The sequence below is a fragment of the Mustela erminea genome, chromosome 6, assembly GCF_009829155.1.
Source record: "Mustela erminea isolate mMusErm1 chromosome 6, mMusErm1.Pri, whole genome shotgun sequence".
NCBI classification, from domain to species: domain Eukaryota; kingdom Metazoa; phylum Chordata; class Mammalia; order Carnivora; family Mustelidae; genus Mustela; species Mustela erminea.
The window spans coordinates 67,852,096-67,869,954 of record NC_045619.1 but is presented as its reverse complement, the minus strand read 5'-3'; the positions used below and the strand labels follow the sequence as shown (position 1 = coordinate 67,869,954).

General features: G+C 43.0%; 1 protein-coding gene across 1 annotated transcript in view; it reads right to left on the bottom strand.

Moving 5' to 3' along the window:
- Positions 1 to 298: 298 nt before the first annotated feature.
- ITPR2 (inositol 1,4,5-trisphosphate receptor type 2) overlaps positions 299 to 17,859 on the bottom strand; it is a 497,678-nt gene continuing 480,117 nt past the window's right edge. The window contains exons 56-57 of the mRNA XM_032347608.1: positions 3,744 to 3,905; positions 299 to 3,026 (exon numbers count right to left, since the gene is read on the bottom strand). Coding sequence (XP_032203499.1) covers positions 2,940 to 3,026; positions 3,744 to 3,905 — 249 coding nt within the window. The 3' untranslated portion in view covers positions 299 to 2,939. The remainder of the gene's footprint in view (positions 3,027 to 3,743; positions 3,906 to 17,859) is intronic.

Here is a 17,859-nt window from a genome sequence, read left to right as displayed (position 1 = left end):
TCCTGATATAATCAATAACCCACTAGAAACTGTATCTTCATCATCAACAGAAAAATTTCAGTTAAGTGAGAAAATAAGCCCTTTCTCAATGAACTTTCTCAAGGGGTTGAAAAATAATTTTTACATGTATATAATTTATTTATTAATATTATAGTCTTATCTGATACAAAACCTCTCTCATCTCAAATGATATTATAAATTAGGAAACACACTTCTATTAAACTCTTGGGCCTCAGAATGTAGCATGCAGGAGAATAAAATCTTTTTGATATTAAAAATTATATGCAGCAGAAACTGATGCTTTTAAACTGATAACGTATTTTAATAACTAAGAAGTAAGACATTTCCCTTAACATCAAAATCAAAGATTACTGTATTCATTTTAATATCACTATATAAATATAAAAATGTTAACCAACACTTGCCTAGGTCAAATATTCCAGTTGCATTACCAAACATATACATAACAAGTATGAACTTATATCAAGTGTCAAATTTCCCCAGCATTATCTTCTCGTGACATCATGACTTTAAGAGCCTGGAGAGTGACTTTTTTGTTTGCTTTTTTGTTTTGTTTTGTTTATTTTGCTCTGTAATCTCTAAGTATCTAGGCAGGAAAGAAAAACACAACTGAGAAATATTTCCATTTTGAACAAGTAAGAGTCAGGTCAGTTGCAATCTCGTTTGGGTACTTCCCATTCGAGAAAATATGCTGTAAAATGGTGAGCTGCGCCTGACAATGGGTGGAGAGGTTAGGTCATTTGTTGATAGCAGCTATATACCCAATGGCTTATTCACTATAAAAAAGAACCAGCATGGTCCCAGGAAAGAATAGATAGTCCATCAAGTGAAAAGCAGGCTGCTCTTCTCTGGACAAATTAATCTCTTCTCTTAATGTTCAGACACCAAAAATATCTTGTTTCATGTTAAAACAGAGATGGGTTCCTACCCTGGAACAGAGTCAATCTTTACCAATTTCCTCTTCTTCTACTCATCTGCAAACTCTCTGTTTAATTAAAATACTTTAAAGTCTACTTTAATCTAATACTGTTATAACAACGATGGTCTTGGATTAAAACAATGACTGCCTTGGTTGACTTTGGTTTACTGAAGCCATTTAAAAAAAATCAAGTATGTGATATCATTCAGTTTTAATAAAGAATTAAGGGTCACTGAACCACAGTGAAATTTCTCATACATTTGTTGAACGCCTACTAGGTTCAAAGTTTTATGCTGCAGTTAGATATATATCTCAATTTCTTAGTATTTTGGGATCATGGCTCTTCCGCTTCTGGTAAGGAAAAATACTACGGTGTCACAGTAAAGAATTCTTAATGTGGGGGAAGTACAGGGGTAGAGGGGTGGGAGGTGGGAGGTACTAGTAGAGTTAGTTAGGTAACTGTTGTTCTGGGTTTCCACACATTCATTCCAAGTCTACATTTCAACATTGTGGAAGGATTGGTTCAGGAATCCATTCTTAATTTACTCAGACCATGACTCAAGAATCTGAAGAGCCAATAGTTTTAAACTAAATGACAGCAGCAATCCAAAAACTTTAAAAATGGTCATAGGAAACCCTACCCAGACCTTAAACTTTGCCAGTAATAACTTGAGAGTTTTAAGACTCTGGATGTAATTGTTCCTTGGGAGACAAGGGCCAGAGGTCAATTTGCAAAGCATCTCCCAGACTTTGGGTTCAGGAGCCTTGTCCCCTCACCATGCATCCATTTTTCCATTACCCGTATTCTGCTTTAACATCCTAAGTGTTTAGTGTCTACGAATATTATGAGCACGGCAGGTTATTTTCCCCCTCCACAAATCCTGGTTGCATAATTTAACATAAAAACAATTTGAGGAAGAGATGATTATCTCTCTACATTCTGAAAAGCTCTTACCGATACAGTTTAAAATCCACAATTGAAATGCCGCATTTTCTTGAGTACTCAATAAATTTCTTGGATTCCCCCCCCGCTTAACTGCACAGATAGGATAAATAAAACCACTCAGTTCCTTAAGCACAGCAAACATGAATCAAATAGCTTTTACTCCATATTTATAAAAGGCAATGTGACTATCATAAGTTTCTCAATATTCCCTGTTATCTTTAAGCATTTCCATTTATTATTTTCAATACATTTTAATAGCATACATATGTTCACACACAAAAAAAATTCTTCCCGGGGGCTTACCGCCAGCTTTTTCTTCCCCAAATCTTTTAAAATCTTCCCCTCTACACGACTGAAAACATGTTTTGAACGGGTTATCTGAAAATCCCCTTTTGTGCTCCGCAGTGACAGAGCCCCTCAGCACCCGGGAGAAAGCAATCACATTCCAGTTGTGCTGTCAGTGTGAGGGGCACGAGCTCCAAAGAGCTGGAAATCCATTGTGTTGCACGTTATAAATAAGAAAATTGCCCTGTGACAGCTACAGTTTGGAAGAATTAACATTTTTCTTTGCAACTCTCATTTTTAATCTCTACTGTTATTTTCCTTAGGAAAACTTAGCCCCCATATGAATTCCTGTATCACTAACCTATTCGCCGTAATTAAGAGAAATAAATCCCAACCGACCGCGACGAAGGTCGCCGTCCGTATTTAAGACAAAACTGACTCTTACTGATTTAGCCAAAGGCCGTCTGTCCCAGCCGCCCCCTCCGCGCACCCTGCCTCCCCCTCCCCCTCCTCCCATTTCCAAGCAAGCTACTTCACGTTACATTAAGAATGCGTGATGTGCGCTTTCTAGCTTTTAAGTTTGGTCTTCTCAACCATGAAAACACAGTTATAAATTGTTCTCAGAGCTAAACCACTCAACATCTTGGCACTTGGTTGTTTTTAACTTTCAACAATAGGCACTGTTCACTCCCCTCCGTCTCAGTTCTTTATTCAGTGATCAGGCAGGACACTGATGAAAGGCTAGTCACGGCTTCCCCCACCATGGTCTCAGTGTGATGGCATGTGATGGTTCACATGGGGTGTGTTTGATCCGAGAAAGCCCAGTCTCTGCTTATTCTTCCTTTGTTCTGTCATCTGGAGGGAAAGAGAGAGTGTGTTGAGCTCATTTTCTCCCTTTTTCCACAGTGCTGGTGAGCTACGCAATGTGGGGTTAATATTTCCCAAGCACCTACAGTCTGTCTGGCATCCTCCAGAATACAGTTACCAAAAAAAAAAAAAAAAAGGCGGGTGGATTTTTTTTTTTAAGTGAATTTCCACCGAGAGAGAGAGAGAGAGAGAGAGAGAGAGAGAAAAGGCAAATCCCTCTCTGTGGTTTAAAAACAGGAACCGTGGTTCTTTTCAAGCAGCTCTGACTTGTCAGATAATCATCACCATCATGGTAGTCATTTGAATAGTTATCACAGCTACTTTTGATAGTATTTTTACTACTGCTAATAATTTCACACGATGAAGGGGCTGATTATAGCATTGAAATGACAGGTCCGGATGACGATCTGCCTTCCCGATGAGTTTAGTAATTGCTAGGATGGCAGAAAATATAATTTTCTATCAAAAAGTGCGAAGAGGCCCTTGTACTTCGTGCTTTGTGCCTTCTCCCCTCATCCCCCTACTCCCATAGGTGGAGAAGAGTCACCCTAGTGACCTGCAGAGATGTGGTTCTCACAGCACAGTGTTGGGGGTCCCTACTGGAATTTACAGCTCTCTGTGAATAACAGTCCTGCTCCCAGGAGCCTCAGGTCTCCCCTGACTCACCCCGCCCAGCGGCAGCTCCAACTCCCGGAGCACACTGACCTGTTCTTTGAGCTCTGCCAGCTGTGCCGATAGCTGTTTGACCAAGCTCATGGTGGATTCCAACTTCTCCTGCAGGTTCCGAATCTCATTTTGCTCACCATCACCTTCATTGCTGACGAGGGACATGGCTCGCATCCGAGGAAACCAGTCTAAATTCTTCTCCTAGAAGCAAATACATGTTCAAGAGCAAGGGAATAAGTACTGGAAGGGAGTCTGGAGTTCTGTAAAGAGGGGTCATAGAGGCTCATTAGTATTAAATGTTTAAATCAAAGTTTCTTAGTACTCAAAGCAAAGGAACTCTTTCTGGCCAGGCCCTGGGGTGGTCTGTGGGTGGGAATGAAGGGCAGGTTAGGCTTTGGTTTTCATGAGCTGGAGGAAGATTTTAAATATTGGCACAAACTTCCTGTGAGCTCCCAGGTAGGTCCCGGGTGCATCATTCAGCAGAGCACACTGAACTCAAAGGGGATCCAGTGAATCCTGGTAAATGAGGAGGTCGGGTCTGGAGGCTACAGAGAACAGATCCAAGTACGTGTGTGTACAGTAGAGGCATGAGCTCTTTCTCCCCTACCCCCACCTCCTCACCCCAGAAAAGAAAGGGGCAGCAGAATAGGAGGGTGGTAAAAGAAATGTTTCAGTTCCGGCCACCCATGCCAAACTAGTTCACCACCTACTTCCCCAAGACGGGCTCTGAACTCCGCTCAGGCAAGAGGGAAGTGGGAGGGCATGGCCCTAGGTTACTCTGTCTGCTCCCTTTGGAAACATTTTATTACAGTGAGGATGAGGTTTCAGAGTTAGACTTCCCCAGAGAGCAATAGCTGGTACCACTTCTGTTTTTCTTTTCTTAAAGATTTATTTATTTATTTATTTGACAGAGAGAGAGAGAGAGAGAGAGATCACAAGTAGGCAGAGAGGCAGGCAGAGAGAGAGGAAGGCAAGCAGGCTCCCTGCTGAGCAGAGAGCCCGATGTGGGACTCGATCCCAGGACCCTGAGATCATGACCTGAGCCGAAGGCAGTGGCTTAACCCACTGAGCCACCCAGGCGCCCCCACTTCTGTTTTTCTAAGCAGACTGGGTGTAGGGGTGTGTGTGTGTGTATGTGTGTGTGTGTGTGTGTGTGTGTGTGTGTATAGCCCTCCATTGTTGGAGAAATAAGGAGCTTACCCAATGCCCGGTTCTCTTGAAAACTCTGATTGCTGAACATCATAGAAGCACCCTGCATTACTTACAGTGAACTTTTCAATCCTCAAAAGAGTTTACAAGGTAAATCATATTGCTCCCATTTTACAGATGAGACAATGAGCCACCCCAACAGTTTAAACACCCATTTGACAAGTGAGGGAATGGCAGAGCTAGGATTGGAAGCCAGATGAACCTTTCCATTACCAACTGGGGATGTCAGCCTGCATCGCTATTTACCTCCCGATTTCTCTAGGTCACCTTTTCCCAGCATTTCTAGCATGATCTCCCCGCTTACGATTCCTCCCACTTCAGGGGCACCTGGGTGGCTCAGTCGTCGTTAAGTGGCTGCCTTTGGCTCGGGTCATGATCCCAGGGTCCTGGGATTGAGCCCCGCATCCGGCTCCCTGGTTGGTGGGAAGCCTGCTTCTCCTCTCCCTCTCCCCCTGCTTGTGTTCCATCTCTTATTGTCTCTCTCTGTCAAATAATAAATAACATCCTAAAAAAAAAAAATTCCTCCCACTTCAGAAAATCCCACTGACTGTGGTGGTTGCCATGACTTCTGCCTGGCCAGTCACTAGAATGAGGGCCCACGAGTACCTACTTTCCTCCCCTGAGGTCGGACCTATCTCTGTCCTTTCTCAATCTTGTCCAGCCATGGGGCTGTTGCTGGTGTCCTGTAGTTACTGTCACCGCTCAGAAAACAACAAGTTCTTTATGGTTCCCTACCCCCAACGCAATAAAAAGGGCAGATAAAGAATTAAAGAGGAAACATATTAAAGAATTTGAAACTGCACTTAAAGAGCTGTGGCTAATCAGTATTTCAAAGGAGGATGGTAACTTAATTTGAAGAGCAGAGTGACAGCCAAATTCATTCATTCAATCTCCCCTTCAGCATCTTTGGCCTGGTATTTAGAGGTGAAAATCAGATAAGGTATCTGCTCCAAGGGGCTTGTGGCTTAGGATAGCATTCTATAAAAGTGGGCTGTACATTGTATATATTAAAATCCTCACGGGTTGCTTGTTAAAACTGCAGATTTCAATCCCACTCCCTTTTACCAAACCAGAACATGTTTGGCGAAGTTCATGAATCCTACATGCACTCCAGTTTCGGAGCTTTGGTCTACGCAGATGAAAGGGATACATGTTAATTGCTGGAGTAGTGGCAGGGTAGGGAGATGGACCGGAAGGGGAAAGATCTGGAAGAGCTGTTGGTGCGAGTAGGAGGAGGAAGCCAATTAAGGATCCATGAAACACTTCTAGGGTAGGACGGGTGCCCCAGCAAAGTGGGAAACCACGCTCTGTCATAACGCCCGCAAAAACCATGATTTCCCAACGGCTAGGTTAATGTGCAGGTGAGGCAGAGAGCTGGACTGACGAATGACGGGACCAGAAAGACACGGTGAGGGGAAGCTAGAGTCCACAGAGTGCTGGCTGGAGTGCGGGACGCTAACACGCTAACACTAACACGCTACTGCCGTAGCCTGGCAGGCGAGATGGAGAACCAACTGGGCTCCCAGCTCCATAAGCACGTACTCCTTTCAATAGCTCACTTAACTCGGTTCTCTTATCTGTCTAGTATCTGTATTCTTCGCAGTATTATCGATGGTTGGAGCTTTACAAATGAAGAAACTGAGGCTAGCACGTGGTTTATAGAACTTCAGGAAGTGGAGATTTTAGGGCGAAAGCGCCTTCAGTCTGCGGAAGTATCAGGGTTAGTATTTAGTGAGTATGGAGTTTCCATTAGGGAAGACACAATCTCTGGAATGGGTTGTAGTAATGGTAATGTGACTGTATTTAATCCCGAACAATGGTACACTTAAAAATGGCAAATTTTATGTTATGTGTCTTTATAATTAAAAAAAAAATCACTGCATTTGCAGGGGCTAATCTTTGGGTGAATTGTGCACAAAGTCCCTGAGGTCTTCCTGAAGGACATCAGTGGTTGGGGTGGATAAGGAGGCTGTGGGTGGCCAAGGGCCAAAATCTGTGCTGGAATGTACAGGAGTGAGCAGGAGGTATCAGAGGGGAAGTGATGACAAAGGGTTTAAAATGGCATTTTCACGTGTGGGTGAAGATGTGATGAGTCCTTAGTGCAGAGCAACCCAGTCAGCAGGGCCCTCAGTTTGGAAGGGCTGGGGAAATAGGCAGCTGCCAGCAAGTGGGCTGAATGACTAGGGATAGTCTTGGGAGAGCTAGGAAGGCAGTAATCTGGGGCAGGAGAGGTGGTTTGTACCAGGATAGGGATTCTAGGGGGCGCTGATGGACCAGAAGGGTTGGAGAGCTTCTGACAGCTGGGTCTGGAGTAAGCAGGTGCTAATGGACATGATGACACCCAGGGTCAGGATAGTGAGATCATTAACTTTCAGAAAGTCTCCAAAAGAAGCAGAAGGAAACCACTGCTCTGATACTTAGCCAATGACATCACTACTTCAAAGAGAACATGGGTGAGACTCTGTGAAACCAAATTTGAAGAGATCTTATGGTAGGTGTCCCAGGGTCAGGACTCTCCCTACACCCTCAACCTTCACTTGTCCCTGTGTTCATCCGTTCATTTACTCTTTCTTTTTGGGTTTACCGCATCTGTGCTGGGCACCGGGAGAACAGTCAGCAAACCTAAGCATAGTTCAGACTAGGTGGAGGGTAAGACATCTGCCAAAGGCTGGTGAAAGTAAGGACGAGCCTGAGCTTGTGGGCTCTATGGTCCTTTCTCATAGTCCCCCAGAGCTGTTCTTGTTTCTAATCCCGTTTTGGTTTTCCTCACCTTTCTTTCTTTTGCCGCTTTTATCTTTCTCTGTTTCTGCCTGTTTGCAGGTTTCAGTCTCTTCTCTCCCACATTTGTGCTTTTGTTTTATTCAGGCCTTCCCCTCTACATCAACAGACCATAATCTGAAGCCTACATACCATGTGTAATTAAGACTTCTTTTCAGCATTGAGTGTTCTGTAGATTCTTTCCTTAATTTTTAAGGAACTTGACATGAATGTTTTACATCTCTCACCAAAATGGGAAAAAAAAAAAAAAAACCCAACCTAAATTGCTCTCTGTCCTCTTTCTTATAAGTAAAGCCAGTCCTTTAAAAATAATGTTAACAACTGATGTTTCTTCAAATGAGTGCAGGAAGTACGTTTTTTTTTTTTTCACCAAAATTAACTCAAATGCAATAATGTGCTCAGAATAAATGCTGCATATACTTTTCATCAAAAGTGGCCCCCAGCCTGGGTGGCTCAGTGGGTTAAAGCCTCTGCCTTCGGCTCAGGTCATGATCTTGGGGTCCTGGGATCGAGCCCTGCATCAGGCTCCCTGCTCAGCGGGGAGCCTGCTTCCTTCTCTCTCTCTGCCTGCCCCTCTGACTACTTGTGATCTCTCTGTCTCTGTCAAGTAAATGAATAAAATCTTAAAAAAAAAAAAAGTGGCCCCCAATTAAAAGCCCCAAGGTTTCTCTTTCTGCTCTTATGGCACAAAGGAGTGGCTTCCATGGAAGGCTCAGACTGAGCAGGTAAGACCTTGGATTTTTGTCCAAGCCAGAACTGCGAGATGTATGTACAGAACAGGACACCACTCTCTTACCCTATTGATGTGTAGTGTGACTGCCATCTAACAAAGCAGATTGATTTGATCCGTTACTTCCCAGTTACTCATATAGGCTATGTACATCTTGTGATCATGCACATGACTAGCAGATTCCCATGTCGACTTCTGTTAGTCAATATGAAATCATTTCCTTCTTCCACCAGGAATAAAAATATTTGACCACAGGGTAGCATAAACTCGGAGAAGTTCAAGATTAACTGTTAGGCTCTGAGGTTACAGTGTAAGAACCTAACTTCGATGAGTGGAAATTCAGAGCTTCTCAAAGGTTCTAAAACGCAAAGCTCAGAGATAAACCAGTTATGGCTCTGAGAAAGGATTCCCAGAGCGTGCTGACTGGCACCCTCTAGCTATCCCTAGATTCTAAAAATAATGTATCTTTCTAGATGACCTGAAATGAAAAAAAAATCATTCAAATAGTACATTCAATAGATCAATTTGACTTATCTACTTTTGCAGTTATTCAATAAAATGGTTAGGGGGTCAGTTGTCCCTCAAGGTTAGCTGTGCTGTTTTCATGTCTAATTCTTCAGCATGATACCCCATTTGTGCCAAAGAGGCAATGTGGTCTGATGGAAAGATTACAGACCTAGGGGTCAGAACTCCTGGGTTCTGGTTTTAGAATCACTGAAAACTAGCTACATGATTTAAGGGAACGGAGGAGCCTGGCTCTCTGAGTCCCGGTTTCCTCATCTGTAAGGCCAGAAATATGAACCCAGGTGGTCTCTGTGTCTCCTCCAGCTCATCCTTCTGTGAGCCACAAATTCAAGGCAAGCTCCACAAATCAAATTGCTGAGACAAGTCTCGAGCTCCCCGAGGGAGCCAACAGAAACAGTGTTGAGGCTAGACGTGACCCTTGAAACCACATAAGCCAAGCTCAGCCTGTTAAAAATGCCCAGCCTGAAACCTAGAAAGTTTAGATTTCCTGGAGGTCTTAAGTACAGTGGCAAATGTCCCTGCACTTGATTTCCACCTCTGGACAAGTTCATGCACATTACATAATGGAACAGTTTTTATCAAACTATCCCTGATGATGCGTCACTGGCCATGGGCTCAAGAACATGCAGGATTATAAGGATTTCTCCCCACATCAGAGCGAGATTAAGAAGTAATGGTGGCTAGTGACGTTGCACAGGTTCTCATGTGTCTGTTAGACACTTGTATGTCTGTTAGCCACTTGTATGTTTGGAGAAGTGTCTGTTCATGTCTTCTGCCCATTTCGTGACTGGATTATTTGTTCTGTGAATGTTGAGTTTGATAAGTTCTTTATAGATCTCAGATACCAGCCCTTTATCTGACCACTACACGAAAAACTAATGATGCACTATATGTTGGCTAACTAAACATGATGATGAAGAAGAAGAAGAGGAAGTAGTAGTAGTAGTAGTAGTAGTAGTAGTAGTAGTAAGGGGATGGATGAGCCAAGCTTTGGTGAAGGCTCTACTAGGTACCCATTAAAAGTTGTCTCTTTGTAAGCTAAAGAGGAAACAAGGTATGTATTCTTCATCATAGTAATTGATCCCAGCTGTTGGCTGCCTAGCAAGTGTTAGGCACTTTAGTTATGCTCTGGCAAAAGTCTACAACAATTCCACAAGGTGGAGAATATTACCATCCCCATTTTATAGATGCGAACACTGAGGCAGGAAAAGGATTTGTTCCTTGCCCAAGGTCACACACGTGTTGTAAGTGGCTGGGCCAGCCCTTGGCCTCCACCCTGTGCAACTGGAAATCTTGTGTTCCTTTAACTGCACTGGACGACTACTCCACAACTAATGGAGGGGTCATTGCTTAGCTTTTGAACTTGCCAAGGAAAGCAGACCACAGTGAGAATATAATAATTTGAGCCCTCTTAGTTACTTCTGGGGTATGCTAGAGGCTTACTTATTGAAAACAAGAAACACGAAGCCTCTAGGCAGTCTCTCAGATCCATATGCAGACACTGATGAAAATGTATCAACACTTGACATTCATGGCAATTTTGCAGAGTGCTCTAAAGTATTGTTAATGGGGCTACACACTGAACATACCATGTATTGTATTGTCATGGAATGCCAATAAACCATTTAATATAGACCTTCACCTCTGTTTCCACTCTCCCTGACCATGCTTAGAATGTGCTGCCACAAGACCATTTTTGCTAAGGTCTTGGTTACCATCTCTCTTCTAAGCCTTCTGTTTATACTGCATTTTCCAATCTGAAATCATTTACAAACCCTCCTAGGGTGACAAATATAACCATTTCCCCAAAGCCTCAGTATCACCCGCTGCATTCCTCTTTGCCTTCTGGTTTGAAGACGTCAGCAGAAATGGCTCTCTGAAGGAACACTAGCAATGCAAATACTACCTACTTACTGGAAGGTCCCTGAGGGGCAGCACCATTGCTCCTTTCTGGGAACTTCAAACCCACACAAATAACGTGCAACAAGGATTCTTTGTGAAGTGAAGGAATAACTTTGGCTAGGGGGGGAATGCTTCATGTATCCCAACCCAGTCTCTGCTCAATGGAGTAGAGACATGGGGTCTTCCCACCGTCTCACCAATATGGTGACCTCAATGGCAGGTTAGGCATGACCGCAAAAACTTAAGGGACACCCATAACACTGGCATCTGGGTTTCTAGCCTTGTTGCCTTAAACACCGCACCTGCATCTGACAAGTATTGCTAATGTGGGAAACAAAAAGGCTGGTTCTCATGGGGGTTCAGATGCAGACCCTGGGTTCATTCATGAGGAGGGAAGGATGAGCTGGAAAATATACACTTGTCTGACAAACTTTAGGGACTGGAGGGGACAGAAAGAATCTAGCTGTGTCCTTTGAAATTAAAACACTATTCAAGGATTGACAAATAAATGAAAAACTCGGTAACTCGTTTTATGTGTTTTTAAAAAAAAAATGACATGTTACAGAACTGGAAGATTCCTTTGCCAGCCTTATTAACTGTATATCCTTCTGTATCTCTCTGTTTATTCTGTATTCATATCTTCCTGTATCTTTCTTCTGCAACTAGCGGGTTCCCACAAATGCAGTAGAGTACCAAATTTGTGCGGTTTGAACAATTTGAAATGTGGTAGTTATCCAAAGCAAATCTGTATCGAATGATTTTTGTAAAGCAACAAAATCCCTTTAGAGTGGCATTGTCAAACCTTGAAATATTTTAAAAATCTAAATGCTCAGAGATCAAGTCTGCATTATGTAGGCAAAATTGGTTTGAACATTACAAATCACTACACAAACACAAAGTATCCTTGGACTGCTGATGCGAGAGGTATAGAGGTTGGGGCCCCTACCTTTTAGCTCTGGAAGGCACCTAACACAATGCTCAGTGACAATGACCGCTGGTGTCCCTGCTCTGCTCCTATCTGGCCCCCCTCCACGGCACTGCCTCCAGTGAGTGGATGGGGAGTGAGCTGCTAGCCTGGAAGCCTGACAGGAAGTAGTCATTGCTTCAGAAGGCAGAGAGAGAAATAGATCCCATGTAAGAGTGGTGTATGGTTACGAAACAATGTAACAAAGCTCTTTATCTCAGCGGGGCTGCAGTTTTGGAATCAAAAAGCGACCAATCGGAGAGACAGGAAACTCGTTCAATCCCACAACCCCCTCTTTCCTCTGCAGCACAGCCAAGGTGGGAGGGGGCATGACCCATGGCCCATGTGTGGTGCACAGCAGGACAGGGATGTTCATTGCCCCGCAGCCCCAAGGCTCGAGGGTTGGCAGAGGTGGACGCATAGAGGCCCCCCCTCTCCGTGGCTTCCTCGGTTTAGTGAGCCAGAGTGAAGCAAGTGAGTGTGGGCCTCCTCAGGTGAGAAGGGGGTCAAAACAGTGGAACAAACTTTTGCAAAACTGTCTTAGAGGGTTAGGCTCTGGAGTTTCGGAGACTCACGGGTCAAGATACCTGCCCTCTGACATTCCCAAACTGCAGGGGGAGCCAGGAAATGGTGACGGTAGCTGGTAAGGAGGGCTGCGGCCTCCTGCCATGGGCGGAGGCACTTAGGCACGAGGCCGACCAGAGACTCCCTGTGGAGGGGGGGTTGCCTGCCAGCTGGTAGGCCTTGGCTGTCTAGGACATTGAGAACTGGGCTCTCCGAAGCCTGCCCACACCAGGTAACCTGAAAACGCACTCATTTGGCTAGGAGGGCTCTGCATAGTGACCCGAGAAACAGGTGCTGCTGGTACAGATGTGATGGGACCCTTCAGCTTAGCTTTGTGCCCACTGTGGCTGGTAGCGGCTTCCACCATGGACAGCAGGCTGGACTGTGAGCAGAAACTATGGCCCCCGAAAACCCACCTTGTTTCCTTTTCCAGTTGCTCGTCCTGAACTACTTCCCAGCCTCCCTCTTAGGAGCTTCCTGCTCTCCCTGATGAGAGGCAAGTAATTGGCTACACACAAAAGCAAAACTATGTGTGGGTTCTCTTGGCCCAAGTCTTCTCACCCCTGACACAGCTAACACCAGGTGTCTACACAACACGTCAGCTACATCTGCCAATGGCAGGGTTCTGATCGGCTCCCAACTAACCAGGCACCCAGGGGCAGAGCCATGTGAGAAAGAGAGTGATCCTTGGCTGGGAGGCCAAGAGGGCCTGGGCCCAACAGTAGCTTAGGGCTGCTGCCAATAACTCATAGGATTGCTGGTCAAGAAGCAGGAACACTAAGGGGCAGAAGTCTCTGGCTATAGGGTGCCTGGGAAGTGGGGTAGTCGGGGGCTCTGAGGGATAGGGCATAGAGCCAACCTGGAGCCACAACCAGAGAGAAGGGGATGGAGTCCAGCACTCCGGGCTCCTTTGAGCCATTGGCCAGCTCATTCTGAGAACCATGGCGGTACAAGACCCAGAGACTGGAACCCAGTCATGGGTCTTGATGATGCAGTGAGCAGGAGGCTGTGTCCAGGCAGATGTGATTGAGCAAAGAGTCAAAGGACCTGCACCAGCATTCCCTTAGATCCCTATTGCTTGATGTCAGGGAGCATGATGCCTCCAGCCTTGTTCTTTTTTCTCAAGATTGCTTTGGCTACTTGAGATTTCTCTGTGGTTCCATACCAATTTTAAGATTATTTGTTCTATTTCTTGGAAAAATGCCATTGGAATGTTGATAGGGACTGCACTGAATCTCTAGATTGCTTTGGGCAAGATGGATATTTTAACAATATTCATTCTAATATGTGAGCATGGAGTATCTTTTCATTTATTTGTGATTTTGTCCATTTCTTTCATTATTGTCTTATAGTTTTAATTATATAAATATTTCATATCCTTGGTTAAATCTATTAATAGGTGTTTTATACTTTTTGATGCAATTGTAAATGACATTGAAAAAAAATTTCTCTTTCTGATAGTTCATTCTTAGTGTATAGAAACACAACAGAATTTTATGTACTGATTTTGTATCCTGAAACTTTTTTGGACTTGTTGATTGGCTCTCACAGGTTTTCATTTTGGTGGAGTCTTCAGGATTTTCTACATATAATATCACATCATCTGCAAATAGTGATAGTTTTACTCTTCCTGGTTATCCTGGATAACCTTTATGATATCATTAGTTAATAATGGGGTCAACACTTACACAGAGGACACATTTTAAAGTTTATAAACCTTTGAGCATCCATTTCTGATTTCTTCTTCTGCCTTCCACTTGATAGAACCTGCACGACATGGGCACCTGCCACGTGTTATTGGTAAACTGGATAGCTGATTAGTTGTTGCCTGTGGTAGTAATGAGCATTGGTAAGCTGGGCAACCTATTTTTTTGGTAAGATAAATTATTAGATTATAAGATTAAATTATTAGGACAAACTACTTTTCTTTTTGTTTTTTCTTTACTAATCCAAAACCAAAATCCTTCCTTTCCCTTTTTCTTCACCATATACTTCATGAGCACCTACTAAGTAGCAAAGACTCTTCCAGGTACTGGATAAAACAGTAAACAGCTCAGAAAGAGTCCTTGCTCTTTTGGAGCTTAATATTTTAATGGAAGATGAATAATGAAAGGGGGTGGAGGTGACAATAAATAAATGTAAATGAAATAATTTCAGGTAAGGGTAAGCACTATGAAGAAAATGATGGTCTGAAAGTTATCTTAAGGGAAATTATCTTAAGGGAAGAGGGTGTTATTGTAGACTGGGTAGGCCATGAAGGTGGCTATTGGGGAGTGATGTCTGACTGACAAGAAGGAGATAACTTTGCACGGAAATGAGGGGACAGAGTTTCAGGCAGGGGAAATAATGTGAATGCCCAAATGCTGAAAACGATGCTGATGTATTTGAAGGACAGAAAGAAGATCAGAGTGAGGTACCACCTGAAATATGGGGCATTGGAGGAGGTCAAGAACCAGACATGAACAGGCATGAGTTATAGACAGCCTGGTATACAGAGGGAGCTATAGGAGGGTTCTGGCTTCCAACAGACGATTGGCAATTCCTGGTTTATAGCAAAAATACATACACATACGTATGTACACACACACAAATAAAATAAAACAGGACATTCTGGCTGCTGCATGGAGAATGGACATGGTAGAGACTCTTACTGGGAGACCACTGTCTCCGGTTGGGCATTGATGGTGGCTTTGGAAAGAGTGGTAGGAGTAGGCTACCAAAATGATGTCAGCCAAGGGGGCTTTGAAGTCAGTAAATGAGTGTTTGAGAATGGATACTTGACAGCACTATTTCTTGTAGGATAAGATTATATTCAGAGATCAAAATATCTCATTAGCATGATTAATGTGAGCAAACAGACTGGATAATTCAGCCTCTAAATGATTTATTAGGCCAGAACCACATGGCTGTTCCCCCAGAGAAGAGAACTGGGTCCTGCCATTGTGTTTCAACATCTGCATTCAGCAACCCCATGCTGGTAGCCTAAAATCAGCCCCGGTGGGAGGATTTACACAATGGAAAACAGGACTGGGTGTTACACATTAACAAACACACTGGAGAATTTCCTTTACTAATAGAGATGAGGAGATCCTTAAAGATAGTTTAAATTAAACTACTGACCCAAAGTCACATACTGGAGGATCATGGCAGAACCAGGATGATGGTGGAAATCTCCAAATACACCAAAGACACTCCCTCCCTCCCTCCTTTCTTTTCCTTTCTCTCTTTCCTCCCTTCCTTCCTTTTCTCCCTCCCTTCCTTCCAAAAATTTATTTATTTGAGAGAGAGAGAGAGAGAGTGCATACTTGGAGTGGGGGAGGGGGAGGGGAGAGACTCTTCAGGCAGACTCCCCACCAAACATGGAGACCAACTAAGGGCTCAATCTCATGACCCATGAGATCCTAACTTGAGTAAAAACCAAGAGTCAGACACTTAACTGGGCCACCCAGGTGCCCCAAGACACATCTTCTGTTAAATAGTACTGGGTGTGAAGCATAAACAATGAATTCGGAAAACTGAAAAAATAAAATAAAGTTTAAGTATCCCCCAAAAAAGAAAAAGAGTATAATTATCATGATGAGCAGTGAGTAATGTACAGAACTGTTGAATTACTATATTGTGCACCTGCAATTAATAGAATGCCTTATGTTAACTATATTGGAATTAAAATTAAAAACTTAAAGTCTCTTGACCTTAGAATGTACCATGATCTGAATTTATTTTTAGTTTACTGGATTCATAGTTTAATAATCTCTTTTCTGAATCTTTTTATTTATATTTACATATGTACTTTGGATACCACTCTCCTGCATTATGATGATGAAAAGCATATTTACATCAAGATCATCCTGTTTATAAAATAAAAAAAGTCAACAATAGAAACAAAAAGTATGTTTGTATTTCAAATATGATTGGGAAAATGATGGATAGTCATTGTGGCAGCAAACTCACAGCAGCCTAGAGAAAGATACATCCAAGCATTTTGGGGGCTAGACTCTTACAGAGGGGTCTGTCCAAACTTTATAAAAGAATCTGTCTGGATATCCTCATGCACTCATCTTCTAGAAGCAATCTAAAGAGAGTGTTTTGGATTTTCAAACCATGTTGAGCTTCAAATATGTTCCATTTTGTGCTTTAATCATAAAAATAATAATTCAGCTCAATGCATGTCTCAGTTAACCTACAAGTTGGTATATTTCCCTTTAAAAGGCAAATCAAAACAGCTTTTCTGTAATCCTATCAGATATTTTGACAGGACTCTCCTGATATTTCTCTCAAATATAATAATCATATTCATCTCTATTTTTATTAGGAGAATTAATAATAATAGATTTATATATGGAGTTCAGAGAAGATATGTCTATAATTTTCTATACAGAGTCTCTAAGAATGTCTATATAGTCCTTACAGAATATCTCTACAGAAAATGCTATATCTAGAGAAAAAAACATTTCCCCAGATTTTTAACACCAGAATCAAAGGCAATAACAAATGCAATTAAAATTTGTTGTAGTGGGGCACCTGGGTGACTTAGTTGGTTAAGCATCTGACTCTTGATTTTGGCTCCGGTCATGCTCTCAGGTTTGTGGGGCTGGGCCCCACATCGGGCTCTGCACTCACTGGGGAGTCTGCTCAAGATTCTGTCTCTTTGTCTCTGCCCATTCCCCTCATGTGCACAACCAGGTGCGTGCTCTCTCGCTCTCTCTCAAATATTTTTTATTTTTAAAAATAAAAGATTTTATTTATTTATTTGGCAGACAGAGATCACAAGTAGGCAGAGAGGCAGGCAGAGAGAGAGGGGGAAGCAGGCTCCCCGATGAGCAGAGCTCGATGCAGGACTTGATCTCAGGACCCTTGAGATCATGACCTGAGCCGAAGGCAGAGGCTTTAATCCACTGAGCCACCCAGGCTCCCCAATAAATAAATCTTTTTTAAAAAATATGTTGTAGTAACTGCATCTACTACCATTTGAATTTCACTGCCTTTTTTCCTCACATGTGTTTATGGGTAAATCTAAAATACTAAAATTCCTCCTTTGGGATAATCATAACAATAATAATAATGATAATAATGAGTGTTCTTTTTTTTCCTTGAGAACATGCTAAGGAATGGTCACCAAATGTCAAAATCACCCAGGACAGCTCAGTGCTGAGTCTGCTGTGTCTCTCTCGTCCCCACAGAGCTTTAACCACTGTAATCCGATTATAATGAGTTTGTAGCTGGCCAGCTCGGCAGCTGATGTTCTTTCACTAGTCCCTCATATTAAGATATTTCCTCAAATGTTTCTTTTAACTTATGGGCTACCTTGAAGTCTTCCCCTTTGTCTTTACCCAAACAGAGGAAAAGAGCTGGTGGTCCTCAAACTGTGTCTCCTCTGGGCTAGCAGCATTAGTACCGACTGGGCAATGGATAGGAATGTGAGTTCCTAGTCCTTACCCCAGAACTGCAGAATCAGAAACTCTAAGGTTGGGGCTCAGTGATCT